Below are 23873 nucleotides of genomic sequence, written 5' to 3'. Positions count from 1 at the left end.
AATCTTTTAAATTATGTATCTAAATATATTTTCCATATGGATATCCAATTTATTAGCATTCTTGGTTCATATTGTTTTTACATGTTTAAGAGGTTTAGCTGTTTTTCAGACCAAATGTCAGAATGGAAAATAAATGTGATCTAAGTGACTTTGACTGTGGAAGGATTGTTTGTGCCAGACGGGGTGGTTTTAGTATCTCAGAAACTGTGATCACCTAGGATTTTCATCACACTCCAGAGCTCTAGAATTTGCAGAGAATAGTGCGAAAAACAAAAAACAGAGGAGAAGGGCCAGATTGGTCAAAGTTGAGAGGAAGGTGACAGTAATGCAAATGACCACACATTACAACAGTGGTATGTAGAGGAGCATCTCTGAACACACAGCGCATCAAACTTCTAAGTGGATAGTAGCAGAAGACCAATAAGTCAAAAAAATAAGTCTAATAAATACCCAATAAAGTGTTCAGTGAGTGCATATTGATGTACTATTTATTGTATTGCAGTATACGTTTCAATATAGCACCATACATTGTCACCGTGTAAGGCAACATTCTTGTGCAAAATTATTGAGTGGATTCATCTGACAAGTACAAATCTGATTGTAATTCTGAAAGTAAAGATCCTATCTTATCTTACAATGGACTTAACATGCAGAAAACCGTGTACCTGTAGGGTCAGATAACAGCAAACCTTTGACCCACTTTACATGTTGGTATGCATTGCAGGAAAGCCACTACTGTGTTTCCTGCAATGCATATGAGTGAAAGTCATGTTTTACACAGTCCCAAGTTCCATTGTGTGGCTTCTTTTTTTTTTTAAACAGAAGCTTATGATGGCCAAAATAATTATTTTAAAAGATTGAGTAAAAAAACAACTACACATAAATATCCAGTGGGCAAGACAAGGCTTTTAAATACAGTAAGCAGAAGGAAATCCCAGGGTCTTGGGACAACCTGTTGGCCTTTGTTTACTTGCACAACAATAGTGTCAGTGTGTCATTAGAGTAATCCTGTTCATGAACGTGAGAAACCTGCCCTAAGAGAATGAATGCTGAAACTAGGTGGGGAATTAAAGAACACCTCACAGTGCCATGGCACTACCTCAGAGGCTGGGCGGATTAAAGGTTTTGACTACGTGCATCTTTTGCCAGAGACAATGGGAGCAGCTCACATAGCGGACCAAAACAAACTCACATTTCTGAAATGGTGATAGGATCTGTGAAAGATAAAAACAAGATAGCCGCTCTGATGAGTTTTGGGGACAGACACAGGTCAGCGCTGAAGAGCATTGTCCTTTTGGCCAACTGTCCTGTGTCGCCAACACCTACGTCTCTCTGTCCTGACAACGTCCTCTTTTGTGCTTACCCCTGAAATACAATGCAGCATCAGCAAGCTATTCTTCCAACTTAAAATAACATGGAACTCCAATCCACTCTTTAATCTAATGACATAGAGGAGCAGCCAAGAAGGGGACACAATCAGACTTTAAGTGGAGTAACACAAAACAACCTGTGTTTGTCTGTAAATGAAGACACCTGAGCATTTGTCATTTAATCTTTGCCTCTCCATGGGCCTCTGTTCCCGTAGCTGGACTTTACTGCCATTAGCCCCTCTGTAAAACTGTCTACAAGTGCAACCTTATCAGGAAATCGCTCTCGACATTGTGATGAAATGATGATGTCTGGTGCACTGTAACACACCTTACACAACCAAGCATGCAAGTAATCCAGGGATAGATTTTTTTAGACAATGAAAGCACGAAACCAAAATATTGCGATATACTTACTGAAAAGCCGACCTGAATCATACAGACCACAAGTAAAATAAAGTTTAGGGTGTTGCCCTGACTGTGTTCACTTCATCTGAATGCTCAAAGATAAACTTATTCGGTTAGGCTGTTCTGTTGGCGGGTGCTAAGAAAGTAAACTAATGCCCTTCTGTGGACTCAGGAAACAGGATTTGCATGTTGGCTTTAGCCATGTGTTAGCTTAGTAAATTCACTGCAGGACCTTTATCACTTATCACCATGACAATGCAGTAACTCTAACTCTACGCCACATGTCTCAGGCAGTAAGAGCAGTCGTCTGGAAGTCGGAGGGTTCGAACTCCCGCCCGGGCTGTGTCGAAGCGTCCCTGAGCAAGACACCTAACCCCCAAGTGCTCCTGACAAGCTGGTCTGTGCCTTGCATGGCAGCCAATCGCTGTCGGTGTGTCAATGTGTGTATGAATGGGTGAATGAGAAGCATCAATTGTACAGCGCTTTGGATAAAGGCGCTATATAAATGCCAACCATTTACCATTTGACCACAACAGAGTCATTCCTTGTCAGTTATTCAGTATTAAACAAGGAAAAGAGTTATCAATGTTAATAATCATCACCTGCTGGACTAAACTAAACACATTAATCAATTATATTTCAAGAATGCATTCTCCAGTTAATGCTAGGTTTAGAAAGTTTGTCATTTTAATGATGTGAGCAATAAGCTAACCAGAAACAGGCAGGGTACAAGATTTAGTTTATTTTTGTTTTACATACATGAAATAATCCACAATCTGAACTCTGAAATACATAAAGATTACAGTACAGTAATTTCTAAACAGGAGACTCGCATGAAGCCACAAGCTAACATATTCCTGTGTCTGCCCACAGTGGCCAGGCTAACCTTAATGCGTGAGTGAGACCTTTTGCATGTCTCCGTGGTTTACTGCAATTCCCAGCATGCCTCACTCTTAGGGGAAACCGTCTTGAGTTTCTCTCACCATGTGCGGCTTGTCATCCTTAGCTAATGAAATGCTTCTAATGATGACTTCACAAGATATCTTACAAGGCAATAAAGAAGTGTGTGAAATACATCTGGTTATTCATGGAGAAGTAAATCTGTAAAGTTTTCTACAAAATCAAATGGTGACTTAACTCCTCGCATTCTGCCACCTCCCAAAACCTTGGCAGAAAACTGTCATGGGATGACGTACTTCCTGTTGGATGGTATACTTCCCATCTGCCCTGGTTATTGGGACATTTTCCCCTCTCCAACATAATCTCGATTACACGGGACAAAGGTCGTTAACACGACAGACTTAAAGACACCATAAATCTGACTAGAAATCAATATTCCAGTCAGGAAACCTTTCAACTGCAATAAACTCTGACCTTTTTATGAAGTTAAACCAAATAGCTTACGACTGTTATTAGTAATATAAATCAGGGGTCATAAAGACAGAAGGAAAACTGGTTCAGTGGTAACTAGATCTTCCAGTAATAAGAAGCTCACCACATGTATGCAGGTACATGATTCTGGCATATTTTGATTATGTTACAATTGTGACACGAGAATATTTCCAAGGACTTGGTGGTATTTTCTTTTGTATTTCAAACAGACCTCAAGAGAACTAAATGTATTTATTCTTATGGTGTATGAGGAAAGAGTCAGACCACGTTGTTATTATCAAAATGGAAAAATGACAGACCATTCTGGAGAAAAGTTTCCAGTCTGTGTCCTACAAAAAAAAAAAAAAAAAAAAAAACTCACAAGTTTGCATTAAAGGCAAAGCAGCAGGTCAAAAGACACCACCTTAATGAAATTAGAGAGTGTGGGCTCCAACAGACTGTTCTAACTGGACATGTTCTAGCCCAAGACAAAAAAAAAATTAATATCACTTCCGAGATGCTTTAAGAATCTAGGAGGAAAAGACAATTTGTCTGGCCACTTCCACGCTAGCGTTTGAGGAATGGACACCATGCTACCAACTTTATTCAGGCTTTTCCAAGCAAATATGCTGCTAAATTAACGCCCATGTCACATCTGAAGATGAATACCAAACACCCCCCCCTTTTTTCTGACCTCCCTTCACGAACGGAATTTCTGTGGGGAAGAACCCACAGAAAGCTTGGGGGAAAGACTCGTTTTTAGAAATATTTGACACCTGGTTGATTGGTCCGGTGTCCATCCACTGATATAACCCGTCATCTCAGTTTTCATGTCAGCATCTGTTACCTGCATGATACAATGGTCACAAGCCAATTTACTGTGCGGGAAAGTGGCTCAACGAACAAACAAAAAAAAATAATACCCAGCTTATAGGGGAGTCATTATTAAAAAATAAATCCTTTTCAACAACCAGTACAATTTAATGCAAAGGTTCTAGCCAATAATAAAACAAATCCCTGGTTAAGAAAGTAAAATCATTCCTGCTAGGTATGAGGGATTAAGAGGGTACTTTAACAACAGCTTGCCAAACAGGGTGGTGCTCACGTACTACACATGTACACTTGAGTCTAAGCAGCAGGTAGCAGGTTTAGCACAGTAGCATGCTCAGACAGGCACTGGGCAACCCCGCCTCCCTGCTTCAAATAATAACAAATCATTAAGAAATTATCTGCCAAAAACACAAAAGATTTGATTTGCACAAGATCCACTGGATTCAGTCCTCTGCAATAAGAGGGTTTATATACATGGCTGATAGCAATACTATGACATGTAAAAAAAAAAAAAAAAATTGTGCCAGTGAATGCATTTTGATTGCTTCACACATTTAAAAACATAAATGCGGTTTTAGGGGTGTGGATCAGGGAGTGAAATCTTTTTTTTTTTTTTTTTTTTTTTTCGTTTACACACGATCATTTCTGAGTGGCTTTTCTAGTGCCTCCTGACCATGGCATGACAGTGGCCACTTAAAGATAATTCATTTTTTTTGTTGCCACCTTTAACCCCTAGGCTGCCCATCCACCTGAGCATTGCCCACATCGAAGTGCGCCAGCTACATGGATGGACAAGACAGAAGATTCTCTTTGGCTAATTGCGTGTCCCAGCCTGTGTAGGACTCCTTGTGTGTGACGCCATTTTAGCTTCCTCTCTCGTGAACACAGTCGCCCTTGCCTCACACTCTCTTAGTGTTTCCCACTTGCTGAGTCCCAACAAGCCCAACTGCATGCCAGGGCATATTTAAGTATAAGAGGGGGGAACGTGTGTAAGTGGGTGTCGGAGTGATATTACGCAATGACGGTGACCCCAACACAAGCGAAAAGGCTGATGTGGAGCCCCTCCCCCTCCTCCCTTTCCTTATCCTCTCCCCCAATGGCATTCAAAACAGAGGGGGGGGGGGGGAAACGACGACATCACAGGGCATGGGTGGGGCTTCATAACAACAGAGAGAGAGAACAAAAAAAAAAAAAAAACGAAAGGTAGAGGAGAGACCCTCTACTTCTTGCTGCGAAGACGCTTGGACTGACGCGGAGAGTCCGAACTCTTCCTTGTGCGTTTTCTGGGGGGGCTGTCGGTGCCCACCGCCCCCCCGGCCGAAACCACAGCGCTGGCGGCGGCGGCGGCGGAGGAAGAGGAGGAGGAGCCAGTGGTGGGGCCCCCGCCGGCCCCGCCCCCCACGGCGCTGTCCATCAGTTCGCGCAGCTTGCGCTCCAGTTCGGCCAGCCGGACGTTCTGCTCGCCGATCACCTGCGTCTGCTCCAGCAGCTTCTGCTCCTGGTCCTGCAGCTGCTTCTGCTGCTCCAGCTGCTTCACCCGCACCTCCGACATCTCCCGCCGCATCGCCGTCATGGACGCCCCGTTCACCTTCACCTGCTGCTGCACCTTGGTCATCTCCGAGCGCGACGGCGTGTTCTTGGCCAGCAGGGACATGGTGGTCAGCGAGGTGGAGGGGCCCGCCACTAGGGGGCGACAAAGGAGAGAGAGTGAGAGGAAGAAGTGAGGTTAAAGGAAACATTACATTATTGCCATTTGGCAGACGCTCTTATCCAGAGCGACGGACAGTTGATTAGACTAAGCAGGAGACAATCCCCCCCTGGAGCAATGCAGGGTTAAGGGCCTTGCTCAAGGGCCCAACAGCTGTGTGGATCTTATTGTGGCTATACTGAGGATCGAACCACCGCGGGTCCCAGTCATTTACCTTAACCACTATGCTACAGGCCGCCTGAGGTGACGAGACCGCGGCAATGTTGAACGGAGATTTCCCCGAATACCCGGGACGTGAGGGGGGAGGGGGCGGCACCCACCTGGAGTGGAGCCAATGAGGCGTCCCGAGAGGTCGGCCCCGGGGAGCTTCTTCTTGAGGATGGGGACGATCTTCTCGTCGAAGTACTCCATGGCCATGGAGGAAATGTCCCTCAGCTCCTGCAGGACCTCGTGGGCCCTCTGCGGCGCGCGCGTGGAGTTCACGTAGCGCAGCACGCGGTAGATCTCGTCGATCACCTGAGGCGGGGGGTAACACGGCAGGGAGACAAGGTCGCCGCCGTTACACTAAAGCAGCGCGGCGAGAAAAAAAAAACCCGCCGCCGCCCGGGCGCCGATCACGCGACGGGCCGCTCAGCGCGGCTAGAATAACGGAGAGGCCTCTCGCTCCCAACACATCCCAGCCTAGTTTCATCTGGTTCATGCGGAACCCTTTCCCTGGGATTCTGGCTGAAAGGGAAAAAACAGCAGGGGGTCCCCCCTGAATAATGATCCTGACAAAGCAAACAATTATTTACATCACAAGAAACTGCACCTGCACCGAGGGTTTGAACAAAACGGCCTCTTCGATGTATACTTCGATGTATAAGGCAAAAACTCACTTCTTTCGGGGGAAATTACTTAAGGTTCTCAGTCAGAATGGGAAGAGTGTATAGTTTTGCTGCCGTTTCTCAAGGCTGATACCGTTAGCACCACGGCGCCATCTTGTGGTCACAGCCTGACGGGTCGGAAAACAAATGACAATCTTAATTCCATCAGATATAAACTTTCCTATTATAGTAAAATGAAGCTCACTTGCCAAATACATGGTTTTACATGATTAGTAAACTGAATAGAACACATTTGCCTCATTTAAAATGAACAAATACGGTCAAATGTATTTACAGGACATAGTGTGCATGTCAGTTTATTTAGCATAGTACTCAAATCCAGATGAAATTTTTTTTTTCCCTGCATTGCACTTAATTAACTTGCTCCAAAACCATATTACGCAGCGATGCAACAGTGAGGACTTGAATCAATTTCATCCTGCCGAACGAGAGCACTGAAGATGAAGAATTCCAATGCACAGAGCAATTCGGCATCTGTGATCTAATGAAACCCCTGCTGCAGCAAGCCAGCCGATCAATACGGCAGAGCCCTCGGGGAGCCGGACCGCCAGCTCGGTTAAAGCGCAGACACATCACCTCCGTCCTCAGATTGGGGAGCTTGGGTCATAAAATGTCAGAATCAACCGGCTTCTACTTTCAAGCAAAAATGATGGTTCGCTGTGACCACGGTGGCATTTTAAGCTCCTTATGACAGGGTTTATGAGTCAATACAGCACGTCGATATTTAAAGGGTAGGAACCAGGAGGGGGATGTATGCAGCCCGTCAAATAAACAGATCAATCATGGAATGACAGCAGTGGCTCTCCAAAAACAAATATATAAAAACAAAACTTGTCATAAATAAGATACAGTACATGAGTTTATAGCTTCTGATGTAGAGCAAGACCGATATTTTTTCATTAGCCTACTGTACTGTATGTGGCTTACCTACACAGAGACAAAACGGGCACAAAAGGCACTGCCTGTCAGTTAAAATGGGGAAAAATGGTGGTCCTCCAACAGAGATCAAACCTTAGACCAGCGGTGATAGAAACAGGAGTGACTGCCTCCATTTCTGAGTTCCTGTTTGCATAAAGCTTGGGTAAAGCCCACAGCAGACAGGAAGCACTCACTGCAGACAGGAAGCGCACACGCGCAGGCCCGCAGCCCTACCTTGCCCGGGATGAAGCAGCACAGGTTGGAGTCGACGTATTTCATAAAAGTCATGTTGAGCAGGGAGAGGCGCGTTTCCACGGCAGCCAGGATGTCCGCGTGACGAGCCAGCGAGTGGTTCCTCCGCTCCGACTCCCGCCTGCCAAGGAGGAGACGCATCAGTGGTCAGCGGTGAACACAACTCACCCAATGGGGCGGCCCATCCCCGAGGACATGGAGATGGGACTCTTAGCCCACCACACACACCATGTGCTCTTCCTATAAATAAATCAAAATCAGCTCTGTGCAAAACAGCGTGCTACTGAAATATGTCATCAGACACCTTATCTTAGAATTAAAATGCTGCTTTTCCGGAAAGAAACCGGTCTCTGGTGCCTCTGCTGGCCACACATTCCCTGGATCTTATCTGTCTTATAATCAGTTGGTACCATGGTAGAATAGCAGTCGGGAGTGGCAGATCAGGAGCTACTTGAGTCAACTGACATGCTAATTCAGTCACAGCAGGATGGCCAGGACGTGGCGCCCTGACTGATGGGTGCATCCTATAATGTGTATCGCGCATTCCTGATCAAGGCTCGGAATGTTTCATGCATTTCTGTAGAACTGCCGTTCCTGTAAATAAGCATAATTTTCATCAAATTCGGAAGACCTTCCTGTTTTTACATTACATTACATTACATTACATTAATGGCTCTTATCCAGAGCGACGCACAGTTAATTAGACTAAGCAGGAGACAATCCTCCCCTGGAGCAATGCAGGGTTAAGGGCCTTGCTCAAGGGCTCAATGGCTGCCCGGATCTTATTGTGGCTACACCGGGATTAGACTAAGCAGTTTCTTTCAAACATGCACTCAATATAAAATAAAATACCCTGCCAGTGTGAGAAGTGTCAGGCCTGACTGGACAGGACATTGGTCACTCAAGAGAATAGGACACCAGAGTAATGGGGAGTGTTACACAAAATCAGTGCAGACACAGACTATAATGATGTGGACGGGCTTGCAACATTAGGACAGCATTGATCTGGATTATTCAACAAACTGCGTTTCAACAGGGATCCCTCTACAGGGGATGGTCTCAGTCATGGCGCAATAGGCCAGGACGGAGGGCCTCGCGCACAACCGCAATCCGCGGTGACATAACTGGGCTAGGCTCATTAAATTATTTGCGAATCGACTCTCGTGAAATATTCATTCTCGCTGCAAAGCCGCAGCGCCATTCTCCCGTGTCAGCCAGGGGAACAGTGATACATTTCCTCCTTTAATTACCCGCGGCGCAGCCCGTCGCGCTCACCGCGCTCCTCTGAGATTACCGCTAGGAGGGAACACAAGCCAGCTCCGTTTACGCGGCTTGGGCACCGCGTTTCCGTTCAGCTAAACACCGCGCAAATCTCCCGACACATCTGCCACGACGCATCAGTCACGGGCACCGTTGCCGCGCTCACCCTCTGCAGGGGTTCCTCTTGTGTGAGGCGGCCAGCTGCCGGCCTGTTTTATCCAACTGTCAGCTCGGCCAAAGAGCACCCGGGGCACTTCTAAAGGCCACATTATAAGCAAAGGGTTCTTAAAACTGACTTTGCGTTTTCAGACGCGAGCCAAGTATTTGATTGCAAGCCCAAGTAAAAGTTAAGACGCAGGTTTCAAGCACAGTCCAAGTAAATAACCTTTACAGCACTGGTCTGTGAAACATTAAACCACCGTCCAGGTTAAGTGATCCCACAAATCTGGCCTTGTCTACTGGAAAAACTCATAAGATGGAACATTACATAAAGATGTGACCATACCAGGGGAATGAATGTTAGCTTGTGTCCTAAAACTAAAAGCATATTGGCCAAAACCACACCTACAACACTGACATCTGGTGTTAATACATGCTTTGCAATTGAACAATAAGACACACTTGATTCCACTGAAACACCAAGTCAAGACATTAATGCTCAGGGGCTCAAGGAGCTCGTAAAATCCTGATAGATTACAGTACTCCCTTCGCACTAAATTACAGTACTCTGGAGCCATGACATGACGCCCCTCAGGTATTTACCTTGGCAGCTGGGCTTTCACCTGCTTCTGACACAGGCTGTGGTAGCGCTCGACCCTGAGGAAGCCCTGGTTTAGCATGCGTTGGCAGATCATGTCCATCCGCTTGCACACCTGAAAAGGCACAATCGCACAAGGTCCGGGTTAACCTTTGCATTCCGCTTAATTGCAACCCCCAACAGTTAGCTGGAGGCCTCCTCTAAACTAAGGATCAACTACAATAATTAAATTATTACAAATGTAATGTAATATCGTACATCGATAGGTGATTACAATAGATAATTTCTGATATTGACATTTGTGTATCTCATGAGTAACTATTCAATACTGACACAAAATTTACATGCCCAGACCCCCAAACTTCTGTTTGGACCTTTTCTTGCTTCTTCCCGTGAAAAGATTATCGCACACCAACAAGTACACAGTGTATGGAGGGTACCAGTCGGGTGGGGGGGGTACAACTGGAGGGTGAGGTTGTGACGGGTACAGAGGCGTTAGACAGCTGCCTTGGGTATAACCCCGCCCCTCCCCGTCCTGCACACTGGCTGCATTTAGACTGGCTGCTTGGGTTACAAGACCTCAGCTGAAAAAAAAAGGAATCTTGTTTTGGATAACCTTGGGTGCACAGAAAAACGGGCACCAGGGAAACTTCCACTGTAGGGATAATTAAATGAATCTGATGCATGAGGCACCATCACCAAAAAGTTATGTAAAGCTTTAAATTCTGGACAGTTTTTTTAGTATAAATATTAGCAAATGAGCCATATTACTTTTATCAACTGCTTCATTTTGCCAACTGCCAACACGACATCGCAGTAAATCCTAAAATTTCCCAGAATTGTGGTTATCCAACTGCCCATTCAGCCATTTTAAATTGCACAGTAAGGACGATAAGTATAACTTCATCGAGCATTTCACAAAAGCATTCAGACCATAGGCTACAACCCCCTGTGTTACCTGATCTTGACTGGGTAGGCAGCTCGATATCCTATACTGGATAAGTTAGTATTTATCACGTCAAAATGCTAGCTACTAATAATGCAGCTGTACAACTACCTACAAAGCTACCTAACAAAGTGGCTGTTAGCTAACTACACTGAATGTGTAGTAGCAACTCAATGCCATTGCATGGGATGAGATCACAAGTTGCTCTACCAGTCCACCCAGAAGACAAACAACGTCCTAGCAAGCAAATGGCAAAATTAGCGACCAGGCCATTTATCTTACAGATTAACAGTTTCTAAAAACGACCCTTTTCGCCACACAGCCAACAACAGCGCAAGTATACCATGTTAGCTAGCTACTTTGTTTAATATTCACGGGCGTAGCTGGTTTGTGGTGGCTATATGAGATCACAGCGATCAAACTAGCGAACTTGCCAACGCTGGGCAACTAATTAAACATCATTATTTTAAATGCAATGGGAATTGCAGGCTTGATGGTAGAGGATGCATATTGTCATGAGCACAGAGGGCATCACCAAAACACAGCTTTAAATCTACCGGCTAACAAGCTAACATCGGTGAGCAGTGAGGGGGAGCAGAAGCACCACGCAACTATCCCTTTCTCGCTCCCGCATTGGAAATTAGAGGTTTGTTTTTGTTCCGTCTCACCAAGCGCAGCAGACTGATTTCGTCGTAAGACAAAAAATTCAGAATGGTCTCGATCGCCACGATGGGAAGTCCCAAGAGTGGGTTGTTCTGGTGGGGTTGATCCGGTGGAGGAGTGGATAATCTGGGTGAAACAGAATCGGAATCTAGCGCTCCGGTACCCCTCTCCACTCGCTCTTCTACAGCCGCCATCTTCGTTTCCTAAGGAATCAGGGAAGTGACGTTTATTGAGGGCAAATTGAAAGAGGAAGTGCCCTCGGAGCGCAGTAGAAATGCATTGCAGGAACATTCGGGCATCCATTTTTTTAAATGGCAAAATTATTAATGACAGTCAGACGTAGCCAACGAGCCACACATGCATTTACTTAAATTCATATTTGATACACACGTTCAAAGCCATATATACGTCAAAATTGATTGAGTAGCCAGATTTCTAGAATACAGACCACCCCATAGGACATATTAATGTGCTATGTTAATGTGTGTTGTCATTGTCAGCTGAACAATTATTTTAATTGCAAAAGGAAATTGTGCAAAATTCATTCAGCTCATGTTTTATGACAATATGACATGGCATTAAAAAACAACAACATGAATGCAGCTTGAAGGACTTGAAGGCAAATGTAGTATGAAAACCAGTAAATACCGGCACAATTTCATGGAACAATGAAAAATTCAATCGAGTACTTAATCCCAAAATGATTTAATTATGAGTACAGGACTAATCTTAATTGAGCAACATTACATGATTAGTACAAGTAGTCAATTTGCAAAGCTTGTTTAATACAGCGCATAACATCAAATGTACATTGTATTATTCCTGCCTTTTTTTTTTTTTTTTTTACTACAAAAGGGATCCTCAAGTGTCACTTCATTACAATCATAGGTTAACAGTATTGTCCAGCTAATAGCAAGCAAACCAAATATATATTCCCTGTGTCAGAAACAAAACATTCTCCAATCATTTAACAATAAATGAAAATAGCAACTACAAAAAATGTAGGGCGACGTAAATACATTATGTACATGTTTGATATCATTTCACCATGATGATGGAGAAGGAAAATGTGAGAATGACAGGATGTTAACAGTAAACTGTTGTACATTGTTGAACAATCCAGGATGTTCTTCATCTTTATGGGTCATCTCCATTTTAGGAAACCATTGCTCATGCCGAAGGTGTGCTCCCACTCGTTCACGGTCACTCCATCTCTGCAGAGTCCAGTTCAGTGAGAAATCTCTGACACTTGGACATGAGGACTTTGATGGCTTCGCTGACCAAGACTTCAGGGGCCAGGATCCCAGTGGACTCCACTGAAACTACAGCAGACAACAACCAGAGTGAGACCTCCGTGTATAGGACATTACAAGTTAAACAGCATTATGCAGTAGTAACAAGCCACATTCATTGAGCAGATATTATCTGAAGATGAGCGTGTCAGGTTCCTTTTTTTATTGGCAAGTTATCAAAATTTCCATATTTGAGATTTTTCAATCAGGTTTCTACAATTTGTTAAGATAGACTTTGTTTATTTTTCTTCTTTGTTTATGGACGTACAGATGAAATGGTCCCGGACTCTTCCCAGTTTCACCAAATTCTTGAGGTCGTCGTGCCGGAGGACCTCACGACTGCAGGTATCCATACGACTGTTCACTACTTTGGCAACCTGCTTTCCTGGGTGAAAGACAGAGGTGGAGAAAAAGAGTAAATACAGTAAAGTATAAGCATCGCATATTTGCTGTCATTTGGGGACCAGAGACAAATAAAAATGGCTTAATTACACAAGCACACACTATCGGTAAGCACACTGTTGTGAAACACAAAAAGGACAAACACCCAGTTCTAGCGCCTTAACCTGCCCCAACCAGCTTAATGGATATGGGACAATGATCCATAATGCATTGCGTTCAGTCTTACCGCCACAGTCCTCCACCCCAATGACCCCGGGGGAGAAGCAGCGTTTCAGCCGCTCCGCCTTCTCTCCCTCGACAGGCTCCAGCAGGCTGATCTCGGGGAGGAGCCGGTAACTGGCCGTGGCAACTGGGGAGAACTTGGCGTGATCTTTACCTGGAAAACGAAGCCCCAGAGGGCCATCAGAAAAGCAAGCGAGAGCTCCAATATCACTGTAACAAATCTCTGGCAGGAGCATTGAGGGAATTCATGAACCGTTTTAGAACTTCCTGCTGTCATGTAGTGCCAGTCATTGGACTAATTTCGAGCAAGTTTGCTTTCAAACTCAAAATAGATTGATTTGTTAAAGCCCTTGAGATATTTCCAGAACTTGGGAGAAATGTCGCAATTACTCACATAATTCAAGACAAGTATGGAAATTTAAATTTAAACAGATACTGTACATCCCAGCTGTAGAATACATTCCAACCCAGGCCTCACCAATGCCCTTCACACAGTGCATGACAATATCCAGCTCTTGTCCTGGCCGCAACTGTGCCAGGAGGATATCGCCGTGGACTGGGCCAATGTTGGCGTCTGCAAAAACGTCAGCTTGATTACCAATAGGCACCCACTTCATGTCCCTGGAGTATACTGAAAGAAACAGAAAATTGGTTGTTTGACAAAATGTATAAAAGTGAAAATATGGTTATGAAGTGTAATACCACACAAAGACAAATCAATAGAAGTGCAGTATCTCATTTGTGCTCAGATGCATTCAGTTATCACACCAAGATTGAACCTTCAAGTTCTGTTGCATAATTTCCAACAACGGAAAGTAGCTTCTGTAGTGGCCTGGCCTGTCCAAAGCCAAACAACCATTCTTCAGTACCGTGGGTGACATCCCTGTACTTAATGGATGCAAGTATGTAGCAAGTACACTACTACGAGATGCTGTCATGAGGACACCTACCCATATGGTTTAGATACAGTTCACTAGGATCTGAAGAGTCCTTTGTGGCCCTAGGGTTTCTCGTGCACTTTATCTTCAGCTGAAGTTGAATTGTGTCAATTTCTGTGCCTTCCTCCTCGTCTCCTGGGAATCATCAAAAATAAAATCATGCAAATAATGTCAGTGACACTCGTGAGCAATAGTGAGCAATACCTCTCAAGGCTTGTGGAAACCCACTCGTCCTCTGGCTTGTATGTATGCTTACCTGCATTGCGGTACTCAAACAGGCGTGGATCAGCTTTAATGGGAATCAAACCCAGTCTGTGGGCAAGAATCTCATCTTGAACGATTGAAGTGTTGTTGTAGATAAACACCTTCTCCACTGCCATGGTGGGTACCTGAACAAGATAGGAACAACGTTATTCACAATCACTGTGCATTTGCAGGTTTTGGCTGCCACAGCATAATGCTCTCTATCCAGTATCATTTTATACGGAGATACCACATTAGTCATACATCAGTATAGGACCTCCACTGTTGAACATTACCTCAGCTAGTAATATCCGTCGAAAGGCATTGGCTATGGCAGCATCTATCCCCACCATGTCAAACTCTAGGGTACTTTCATCCATCTGCATTATGTCAATTCTGAAATTCTGAAAGTGGAGTCAAAAAATAACATGACATAGCCGCAGCATTGAATAACCCACATTACGACACATTTGTAATTCCACAAACTGTTCCAAATCCGTTCAGTAATTTACCTGCTCAAATTTCTTCTGGTTCCAAGTATCATCATAACCGGGATAATTTCCAGGGTAGTCAGTGGTGTGAACCTGAAAAGACAGCATGCCAGATTTCAAAGCTCATGAGACAATTGTAAACGACATAAAACACTTTTCGTTCTACAGACACAAATGACGAGCACAGTTTATAAATATGCGCGCATAATTTTGACACACATTGAGGACTTATCTAGCAGGCCTGAAAATACAACGAATATTTGTCGTTTATCTTAAATTACCCAGATAAAGTCCCCACACCAGTGACATGTAACCCGCCTTTATCCATAAACTTAAACATATCATTCTGATCGTATAATATTAATCGCCATTGATACAACTCAATACTAGTTATTGACAATCCATGTCACTTTTACTTACATTTCTGACTCCAAATTCGCCCAAAATCACTCTATTTCGAATTTCTTCCACGTTGCTCATGGGTGCCGCCATATGAGAACAATATTGACTTCCTGCTATGACGTCATTTCCACCTAAACTCGCAGAAACAGCATTTAGCTTATCTTTTAAATAATAAAATATGAACAAATTCACTAACTTAAGTCCAATACCACAACATGGCATTAAATTACAGTGCATCAGTTTTAGATTTGATCGAACAACAAAAATAAACGTTTCATGTAATCGCGCGAGATTTTACAGGAATTCACGTCTCTCATCCAATCCAAGACGAGTACTTCTCGCTTAGCAGGAACAGAGCGCTATCAAGCTAGCGTCTCCTTTAGAGTTCGAAACTGGCCGATTTAGACAAGGAGATACAGATTAGTAAATAGTCTTGTTGTGAGTAACTGTTAAGTTATGTGTATGCTTGATCAAAATTGAACTGTTTTCAATAAGTTTCTACATTCAAAGAAAAACATCACTGGTACGATGTCGGTACCCGAAGGAAACAAAAACACGAACACGGAAGCATGGGGAGGATTTGATGACAACCTGATCCAGGTAGCGCAAGCTGTTATTCAACTGGTTACTGAAACTGGGTAAACACACAGTGAAGGATTACGACTGTACAACTATTTTTTATGTAAATACTTTGCCCTGTTGTCTTAGGGCGGCGGCGAAAATATGAGCCAGGCAGCAATGTTAGAATAAATACAGCTAGCTCGCCAGCTATATAAGCTAACAGCTGTGTGTACATTGGAAGACTAGTGGTGGTTATCATCGTCTGTGTGATTTGTAAACATGTTGAATGATTTGGCAGAATATTTAACTTCTTTCTATGCTGTATGACAAATTCACGTGCTGATATTTGGTCGCGTTATGACTGACGCCATTCTGTTATTTATGCTACATTCAGGGTAGTGTTTTCATGTGTATGTTTTGCTAGTCTCTATTTTAGCAGGAATCAGCAGATTATATCAAGTGAGAATACCAGTGATTGCAACTATGAACATTTTTTAAACAGCCCTTAAATGTTTATGTATGTAACGCAAGTTAGTGTCGGGTACAAACCCTCAGAATGCATAGCCTCACATATCTTTCTTGAGGCATGTGAGTTTTAAGAAGTTGTAATAGACCAATACTTCTACTAATCATTTGCGAAATCCTCAACTCTGAAAACGGTTCTTTTTGGGACATTACATTACATTACATTATTGGCATTTGGCAGACGCTCTTATCCAGAGCGCCGTACAACAAAGTGCATACCCATAACCAGGGATAAGTTCGCTGAAAGACCCTAGAGGGAAGTACAATTTCAACTGCTACCTGTACAACAAAGATAAGGACGAGGGCCTTTTTTTTTTTTTTTTTTTTGAGAACAAAGACACAAACAAACAGAGCAAAAGTGACCAAAGTTAACTATCCAAACACTGCTTACCTAGCTAACTAAAAATACCGATACACAAAGCAAGTCACAGAGACAATTAAGGTTCACAGGGAGGTAGGGAGGGATGGGGAGAGGTGCTGCTTGAAGAGGTGTGTCTTCAGCTTGCGCTTGAAGGTGGGGAGAGATTCTACAGTTCTGACCTCAACGGGGAGTTCGTTCCACCACCGTGGAGCCAGAACAGACAGTAGTCGTGAGCGTGATGTGGAGGTTCGGAGAGGGTGAGGTGCCAAGCGGCCTGTGGAGGCTGAACGAAGAGGTCTGGCAGGGGTGTAGGGTCTGAATTTTTTGTAGATAAGCTGGGGAAGACCCTTTAACTGCTTGGAAGGCTAATCTGGTTAAACCTGTCGTGGTCCCCGAATAGTACATTTTTAGACCTGTTTGGTGTTTGTCACTGATGATGTCATTGGACACATCCCCCTCCTCAGGGCAGTGGCTCTGCGGTGATTGACATGGAGAATATGGACGACACCTCGGGCTCCAGCTTCGAGGACATGGGCGAGATGCACCAACGCATGAAGGAGGAAGAGGAGGTGGCAGAGGAGGCTGCAGCCACGGAAGAGGAAACTGGGGAGGACGGGGAGTTCCTTGGCATTAAGGGCATTAAAGGGCAGTTGGGACGGCAAGTGGCAGATGAGGTAAGCTCACAAAGCAATTGGGGAAAACTGTGTTACAGGATGTGCAGGGGACGAAATGTCTGAGGGTCCCCAGTTCAGTTACTACTTGCAGCTGCTCTTGACTTCAACGAGAATGAGCACGATTGGAGAATGAGTCTTTGTGCAACTACAAATGGACAGAGCTACCGTATGCGATTAGCGACTCAAGTGGTTTGTTATTGAGAGCATCATGTTTTCATTGGTTAAGACAAGACAGTGACTGACAGCTCAATTCATTTCAGCTCAATCTGTTTTGAGGTTCATTAAAACTTCATTGTCCAGTCAGTAGCTTAAACTATGTTCATATTTAAGAAATCGATTATGCAAATGCACTATTGGTATTTATCTCAATTATATATCAGCTTGTAAAATGGATGCCTTAAGCGATATTATACTAATGCCCATAATTCTGAAAAAGAAACAGTTTTACTTCAGTAAAACGTAACGAAAATTGCCCATATAATGTCATTTAGTGTCGAGAATAATTTAAAACATGGATGTGAAAGACGAATAAAGAACACTGTGACAACAGTGTGACAAAGGTGTGAACTGAGTCCATCATTTTAGGTGTGGAAGGCAGGGAAAAAGCAGGCATCCAAGGCCTTCAACCTGTATGCCAACATCGATATCCTTAGACCCTACTTTGATGTGGAGCCCATTCAAGTCAGGAACAGGTGAGCTGTTGTATTTGTGAACAGGGGTTTTTGTGGCAAATATTTTTTTGGGGGGTAAATGGTTTTTAAAAATGACCTACTGTGTTCTCAAAGCAGAATGGGTGTTTCGGTTTTCTCTAAACCCCTCTGTGTTTGGATCAAACATAGCATCCAGGGGTGTCTACAACAATCAAAGATTGTACATTGTGTGAGAATATAGGACTGGAGCTGCATATTCATTTTGGGATGATCTCTGTATTGGCCAATAAGAGCTTAAAACAAACTCCACAGATAAGCTAAGGTTGTGGCCAATATGACAACTGTATGGCAGAGAGGGAATGTATTTGTTGTATATTAGATAGATATATAGATGGCTCCAGCACCCTCATGAGCAAAGGGAAACAAATTGTACATAAACGTTTTGTTATACAAATATAATTTCATACATTTTTCCTTCATAAGATGACTTCTGTGCTGATCTGCTTACATGAATGTGTAACATGGTTGAAGTTCAAGAAATCAATAGAAGTGAAAATCAAGAGATATCCACATTGCCTAATATGGCCAGGAAATGTTTAGGAAATTGTCCCCAAATTTTCGTATCATGCGTCACTTAAATAAGAAAAAAAGAAAAAAAAACCCAGCTTATTTGCTTTAAGCACTTTGTCATGGTATATGTGTGATGTTGTGCATTTCTGGATAATATTTTCACTAATATGGGCCCTTTCTTTCCACCACAAGGTTGATGGAGTCAATGATTCCTGTCCGAATGATCAACTTTCCACAGGTGAGAAGCTTGGCTACCTCAACTGATGTGTGACAGTTTTTAACGGCAGAAGTCAGGCAAGGTCAATGTCTGTGCACATCAGCCCCTTTTCCTTAATATTCAGTAAAATGTTTCTGGAAAAAATATTACTTCAATGCATTTCACTGTGGAAACTGAAATCTATGATGTATTTTACAGGGTATGAAATGCAGTACGATAGCAATTTAATAATAGTAATAATACTTGATATATTCAGAAATTGATTTGCTCATCAATTATAATAACTGGGATAGAAACTGAACAGAATTGTTTGGTAGCCACAAATTAATGGGGAAATGGACCCATTTCACTATCCAAACGTCTGCTCTGTTCTTAAACTGAAGGACACTAACATATTCATATGGTCATATCAATCACATTACCACATTAGTCATATTGAGTTGGTTTTCGGAAGCCCCGGGATACAATTTTCAGTTGCCAACCTTTCATAAAAAGTTTCACAAAATGAATTCATATTATACAATATAATAGCTTTTATTCAAAGTAGTGTCTGTCTATCTAATGTTAAATGTCTATGGCGAGGAACAATGCAGTATGTGTTTTTCCATACACATCTCACGCACCCCCTCGATTCTCCCGCGACACACACATTTTGGGAAGCCCTGCTGTACATTGACGGAAGGACCCGAGTAGAAAGCGTGATTGAAACATTAGTATGAATTTGCACATAAGACTCAAACTTCTCCCTTCCAAACCTGCAGAAGATTGCTGGGGAGCTCTACGGCCCGATGATGCTGGTGTTCACCATGGTGGCCATTCTGCTGCATGGGATGAAGACCTCCGACACTGTGATTGTAAGAGTTCCCAATACATATGATCCAGCAGTACACAGACAACACACACACACACCTCTCTGACACTGTGATTGTAAGAGTTCCCAGTACATATGATCCAGCAGTACACACACAACACACACAACACACACACACACACACACACACACACACAAAACCTCCGACACTGTGATTGTAAGAGTTCCCAGTACATATAATCCAGCAGTACACACACACACACACACACACACACACACACACACACAAACCTCCGACACTGTGATTGTAAGATTCCTAGTTCATATTATCCAGCAGTGTGTACACACACACACAACACACACTATCTAGATATTTCCACAGAGGCAAAAAGGATTACCTTTATATCCTTGATAGTACAAATACATCCAGAAGACAATATATCTACCAAGATAAAGCGAGATGTGCTCCTTCAGAATTGTCCCAGATTCCCAGTCCCAGGTGACCTAATTGCTGCATTTCAGTCATTTGTTCTGTGGAGCTGACACAGTTTAAGGTAATTACTTGGTGGCATTTCACACTTGTTACTATAAATAAAATGTATTTATAATTAGACTTGTCTCCTTTTCTCTTGTTAGGGGGTCATCCTAAAAAAAAATACAAAATTAAAAAATCTTAACGGTTTGCCCAAAGCTATCCTCGGTATAATTTTCACAACCTGAATTCACACAGTAGACAAGTTTACCAGGGTGGCAGTTTGAGCAGTATTTCTCATCTGGATTCATGGTTTACGTTTCCCCATCAGAGAGAGGGTACCTTGATGGGTACAGCCATAGGGACCTGCTTCGGCTACTGGCTGGGAGTCTCGTCCTTCATCTACTTCCTAGCGTACCTGTGCAACGCTCAGATCACCATGCTGCAGATGCTGTCTCTCCTGGTTTGTACCTGTACTTTCATCACAGATGCAGGTGTTATGTTGTAGACCTGCGGCAGCTCGTGTGCCCAATTACAGTTTCCCCTATCCTCCTATTAACCTGCTCCGAGATTTGCCACCGCAAATGAGAAGCAATATATACATTTATTATATCGTTATCCTCATTCTGGCTATACACTGTTTGACCTTGGCTAGAATGTCTCACTGTAAATGTATGATCTTCCTGTTGGATGTTCCTTAGCTGTTTTTTAAAATATTTTTTTCTCACCTCAGGGTTATGGTCTCTTCGGCCACTGCGTGGTTCTGCTGGTCACCTACAACGTCCACTTCCACTCTCTCTTCTACATCCTGTGGCTGGTGATTGGAGGACTCTCCACTCTGCGAATGGTGAGGCTGGGATCTGCAATCATTCAGGATAACCTAGTTTCAGCTAGGGCTGCACGATGTGTCCTATATTTATAGTCATCCACATGTGAACATGCACAATAAAACACATTGCAGAAGACTGCTTGAACTGCAACAAATAGTGTTCATTAAAATAGATGTTCTGTTAAATTGATCGGCTGTTCATATGCAATTTGTTCAATAGAAGCATGTTGGAAATCCAGTTAATAGGTTATACATTATCTGGGGCTCTACGTTAGCAGTGTACCTAAAGCGGAAAGACATAAGAGCTGCACGCAAGTCGTATCGTTGCAGTATTCAACAACGTTATCGCATATCGTCCTCATATCGTGCAGCCCTAGTTTCAGTTACAGGTCGTTAGACCTCTGTCCTATATGGCTCAGTGTATGACATCAGCACAGTGAAGGCCGTTACGGTACCGAGCGGCAGAAAGAGCACGCTCCCCTGGCTCGCTCCTGCTCCAGTGTGCTCCTGCAGTCTGCCTGCAGCAGCTGCAGATGAAGTGTACTCCACCTACACAGTGCTGCCCTCTCCGCATTATGCCCGGGGTGATGGATGACCCCCGCGCAAACGGGCCGGTCTTCGGAATCCCGTCGGGCGTTCCCGAGTCGGGAGGAAATAAATTTGGGTTTGTTAACGCGGGCCCGTCCCTCGTGCCCCCTCAGGTGGCGGCTCTGATCTCCCGCACCGTGGGACAGACCCCGCGCCTCATCCTCTGCGGCACTCTGGCGGCCCTGCACATGCTCTTCCTGCTCTACCTGCACTTCGCCTACCACAAGATCGTGGAAGGTAGGACCCCCCCCCCGACATCACCTGCGTTCACGACGCGGTCATTACTTACCGCCAGCTCGGCCTCTCCCGGCGCCCCCGCTGGGGAGCTGCAGCATCGGCTGGTTTGATCAGCTCCATATAATTATACGATTCACCGAATGAACGTCTTGAATCAAAATTCACTAACTGATAAAGTAAGTTGCAATTAAGCAAGATAATGCAAGCAAAAAAAAGCTGACACTGTATCTCCGGTAATTGAGTTTAAGACCCCTGGTCTAATTTAAGCATGTACTAATTACTTAAGTTTCTTCAGAAGCTCAGATGATTTTCTCTAAAGTATGAATGAAACGCTATATTAAGTGATTTCATTTGGTCTTCATTTTGGATATGAGATTGGAAGGGTGGTACATTAAGCGTCAGGTTATGACACGTTTTATTTGTTTTCCTGCAGGTCTGCTGGACACCCTGGAGGGACCCAACGTTCCCCCCATCCAGAGAGTCCCCAGAGACGTGCCTGAGGTGGCCGTCGCTCTTGTCAATGCCACAGTGAAGTCACTTGGCATTTCCCTGTTGGTACAGTGATGCGGTGCCCGTTCATCTTTCGGGCTTAGTGCATCAAAATGCTGGTCCCTTTTAAAGGAATTGGTGGGGGGGGGAAACTGAATGAAGGTTATATGTTTGTTCTTGGTCTGAAGGAGAGGCTGAGCATCACTCATTTCTTTCAGGGATTTGGGGAACATCTTTCAGTTAACTGTCATGCAAGTACACATTGGTGAACATTGGTAAATGTTTTTGTGTTTCGAGTTTGAAGATAACTCCCTGTTACTTCTCAATACTTTATACCGGGAAAGCAAATGCAAAATGTTCACGTAAGCTAACGCGAGGGGTAAATGTTGGTAACTGCCAATAACCCCAACAGCTAAAAAGATTTTTCAGTGATCTCGTCCGAAGGCCTTACAAAAGTGATAACAAAAAAGATTGTTCCTTCACTAAGCTGGCAGCAACAGCTCCTGTAAAAGGGGAACGCTACTTGTCAGAAATATTTTCCAGACACAGCATAAAGCATAAATCTGTGTTTTGGAAGATTTAATGTTCCTTGTGTGTCAACATTCATTCCTACTTAATCCCAAAGGTTTCCTAAGAACTCTAAACATATACTATACCTAATGTTTGCTGATGGTGCCATAGTCCTTTTGGTTCCTGAATGCAAGAAAAAGAACAGTTCAGCACTCCGTAGTCACCTTTGCCTTGTAAGAGGCATTCAAAGGTCTATGTGTGTGTGTGTGTGTGTGTGTGTGTTTTGTCCATTTTCTGGAGATATCTGAAATGTTGCAAAAAGTCTGTTTTGGAAAACAAAACACTTATTTATTAGAGATGTTATTATAGTAATACATAGTTGAAGGGCTGGAAATTTGTTGAAAGAAGGCTGGAATTTTCTTTAAAGTACTGGTGGAACCTGATGAGATTACACGTGCACCATTTTAAAATATGTCTTTGTTTGAACTGAAGATTTGCTATCACTATTATCCAAGTGAGAATTTCTCCCCCTACCCACCAAGGAAGTATGCAATTGTTCATGTATCACCACAAACCAATGTAACTTAGGTTTATATAAAAAAATGTAAAATGATTTTGGAAAGCATTGAAGCTTTTATTTCTGACTTCCTTAAGTAATTCTGTCAAATTGGATGTTGTATTCCCATGGTCAGTTCAGATGTTCTTGTGGAGTAAGGTTTAGTAAAGTCTTTTTATCATTATCTTCATTTTTCTTTCACGTGTACATATAGAGTTATTGTACAGAAAATAAAACTAATGTTTAAAGAACTTGTGGCCTTGCTTTTTATTTGGCACACAAATTACTTACGTCATCTCAGTGATTTAAAAATGCTATTGGAATTATCAAAAAGTAGGTATATTAACTTGATATTCAAAGTATGATTTTGAGACCTGTTTGATGTGGAAAGAAAATTGCCAATGGAAGAATTTGCTTTAGCCTGACAGCTAAATTCAGATGGCTGAATTTAAATAACTTTGTCAC

The 23873-nt window shown here is 43.3% G+C and overlaps 3 protein-coding genes across 3 annotated transcripts; 1 reads left to right on the top strand and 2 right to left on the bottom strand.

Moving 5' to 3' along the window:
* Nucleotides 1-2502: 2502 nt before the first annotated feature.
* Nucleotides 2503-11566, bottom strand: fbxo28 (F-box protein 28). Its single transcript, XM_061228828.1, has 5 exons — nt 11374-11566; nt 9765-9874; nt 7725-7863; nt 6006-6201; nt 2503-5660 (listed from the first exon to the last, which is right to left on the bottom strand). Exons 1-5 carry the CDS (start codon nt 11560-11562, stop codon nt 5197-5199), a joined length of 1098 nt encoding a protein of 365 aa, XP_061084812.1. The 5' UTR covers nt 11563-11566; the 3' UTR covers nt 2503-5196.
* A 491-nt stretch (nt 11567-12057) lies between these two features.
* On the bottom strand, nt 12058-15493 carry polr1c (RNA polymerase I and III subunit C). Its single transcript, XM_061228477.1, has 9 exons — nt 15377-15493; nt 14978-15049; nt 14762-14869; nt 14479-14611; nt 14235-14357; nt 13763-13915; nt 13289-13438; nt 12929-13045; nt 12058-12690 (listed from the first exon to the last, which is right to left on the bottom strand). Exons 1-9 carry the CDS (start codon nt 15446-15448, stop codon nt 12572-12574), a joined length of 1047 nt encoding a protein of 348 aa, XP_061084461.1. The 5' UTR covers nt 15449-15493; the 3' UTR covers nt 12058-12571.
* Nucleotides 15494-15693: 200 nt separating this feature from the next.
* On the top strand, nt 15694-23659 carry yipf3 (Yip1 domain family, member 3). The gene is made up of 9 exons (XM_061228099.1): nt 15694-15958; nt 17270-17479; nt 18065-18171; nt 18892-18937; nt 19678-19770; nt 20531-20662; nt 20933-21046; nt 21730-21853; nt 22287-23659. Exons 1-9 carry the CDS (start codon nt 15887-15889, stop codon nt 22415-22417), a joined length of 1029 nt encoding a protein of 342 aa, XP_061084083.1. The 5' UTR covers nt 15694-15886; the 3' UTR covers nt 22418-23659.
* Nucleotides 23660-23873: the final 214 nt, after the last annotated feature.

The sequence above is a fragment of the Conger conger genome, chromosome 18 (genome assembly GCF_963514075.1).
Source record: "Conger conger chromosome 18, fConCon1.1, whole genome shotgun sequence".
NCBI classification, from domain to species: Eukaryota; Metazoa; Chordata; class Actinopteri; order Anguilliformes; family Congridae; genus Conger; species Conger conger.
This window is presented reverse-complemented; position numbering and strand designations above follow the sequence as displayed.

What these genes read in the sequence shown, in the direction of transcription:
- fbxo28 (XM_061228828.1), bottom strand. Translation starts at nt 11,562, where the DNA reads ATGGCGGCTGTAGAAGAGCGAGTGGAGAGGGGTACCGGAGCGCTAGAT. An exon ending in GTGAAAGCCCAGCTGCCAAG is followed by an intron (nt 7,864 to 9,764) that starts GTAAATACCTGA and finishes CCTCCTTGGCAG; the next exon opens with GCGGGAGTCGGAGCGGAGGA. An exon ending in GCTGCTTCATCCCGGGCAAG is followed by an intron (nt 6,202 to 7,724) that starts GTAGGGCTGCGG and finishes CCCCCGCCTCAG; the next exon opens with GTGATCGACGAGATCTACCG.
- polr1c (XM_061228477.1), bottom strand. Translation starts at nt 15,448, where the DNA reads ATGGCGGCACCCATGAGCAACGTGGAAGAAATTCGAAATAGAGTGATT. An exon ending in GCGAATTTGGAGTCAGAAAT is followed by an intron (nt 15,050 to 15,376) that starts GTAAGTAAAAGT and finishes CTGTCTTTTCAG; the next exon opens with GTTCACACCACTGACTACCC. An exon ending in GACGGATATTACTAGCTGAG is followed by an intron (nt 14,612 to 14,761) that starts GTAATGTTCAAC and finishes TATCTTGTTCAG; the next exon opens with GTACCCACCATGGCAGTGGA.
- yipf3 (XM_061228099.1), top strand. Translation starts at nt 15,887, where the DNA reads ATGTCGGTACCCGAAGGAAACAAAAACACGAACACGGAAGCATGGGGA. An exon ending in CCCATTCAAGTCAGGAACAG is followed by an intron (nt 18,172 to 18,891) that starts GTGAGCTGTTGT and finishes TTCCACCACAAG; the next exon opens with GTTGATGGAGTCAATGATTC. An exon ending in TGCAGATGCTGTCTCTCCTG is followed by an intron (nt 20,663 to 20,932) that starts GTTTGTACCTGT and finishes TTCTCACCTCAG; the next exon opens with GGTTATGGTCTCTTCGGCCA.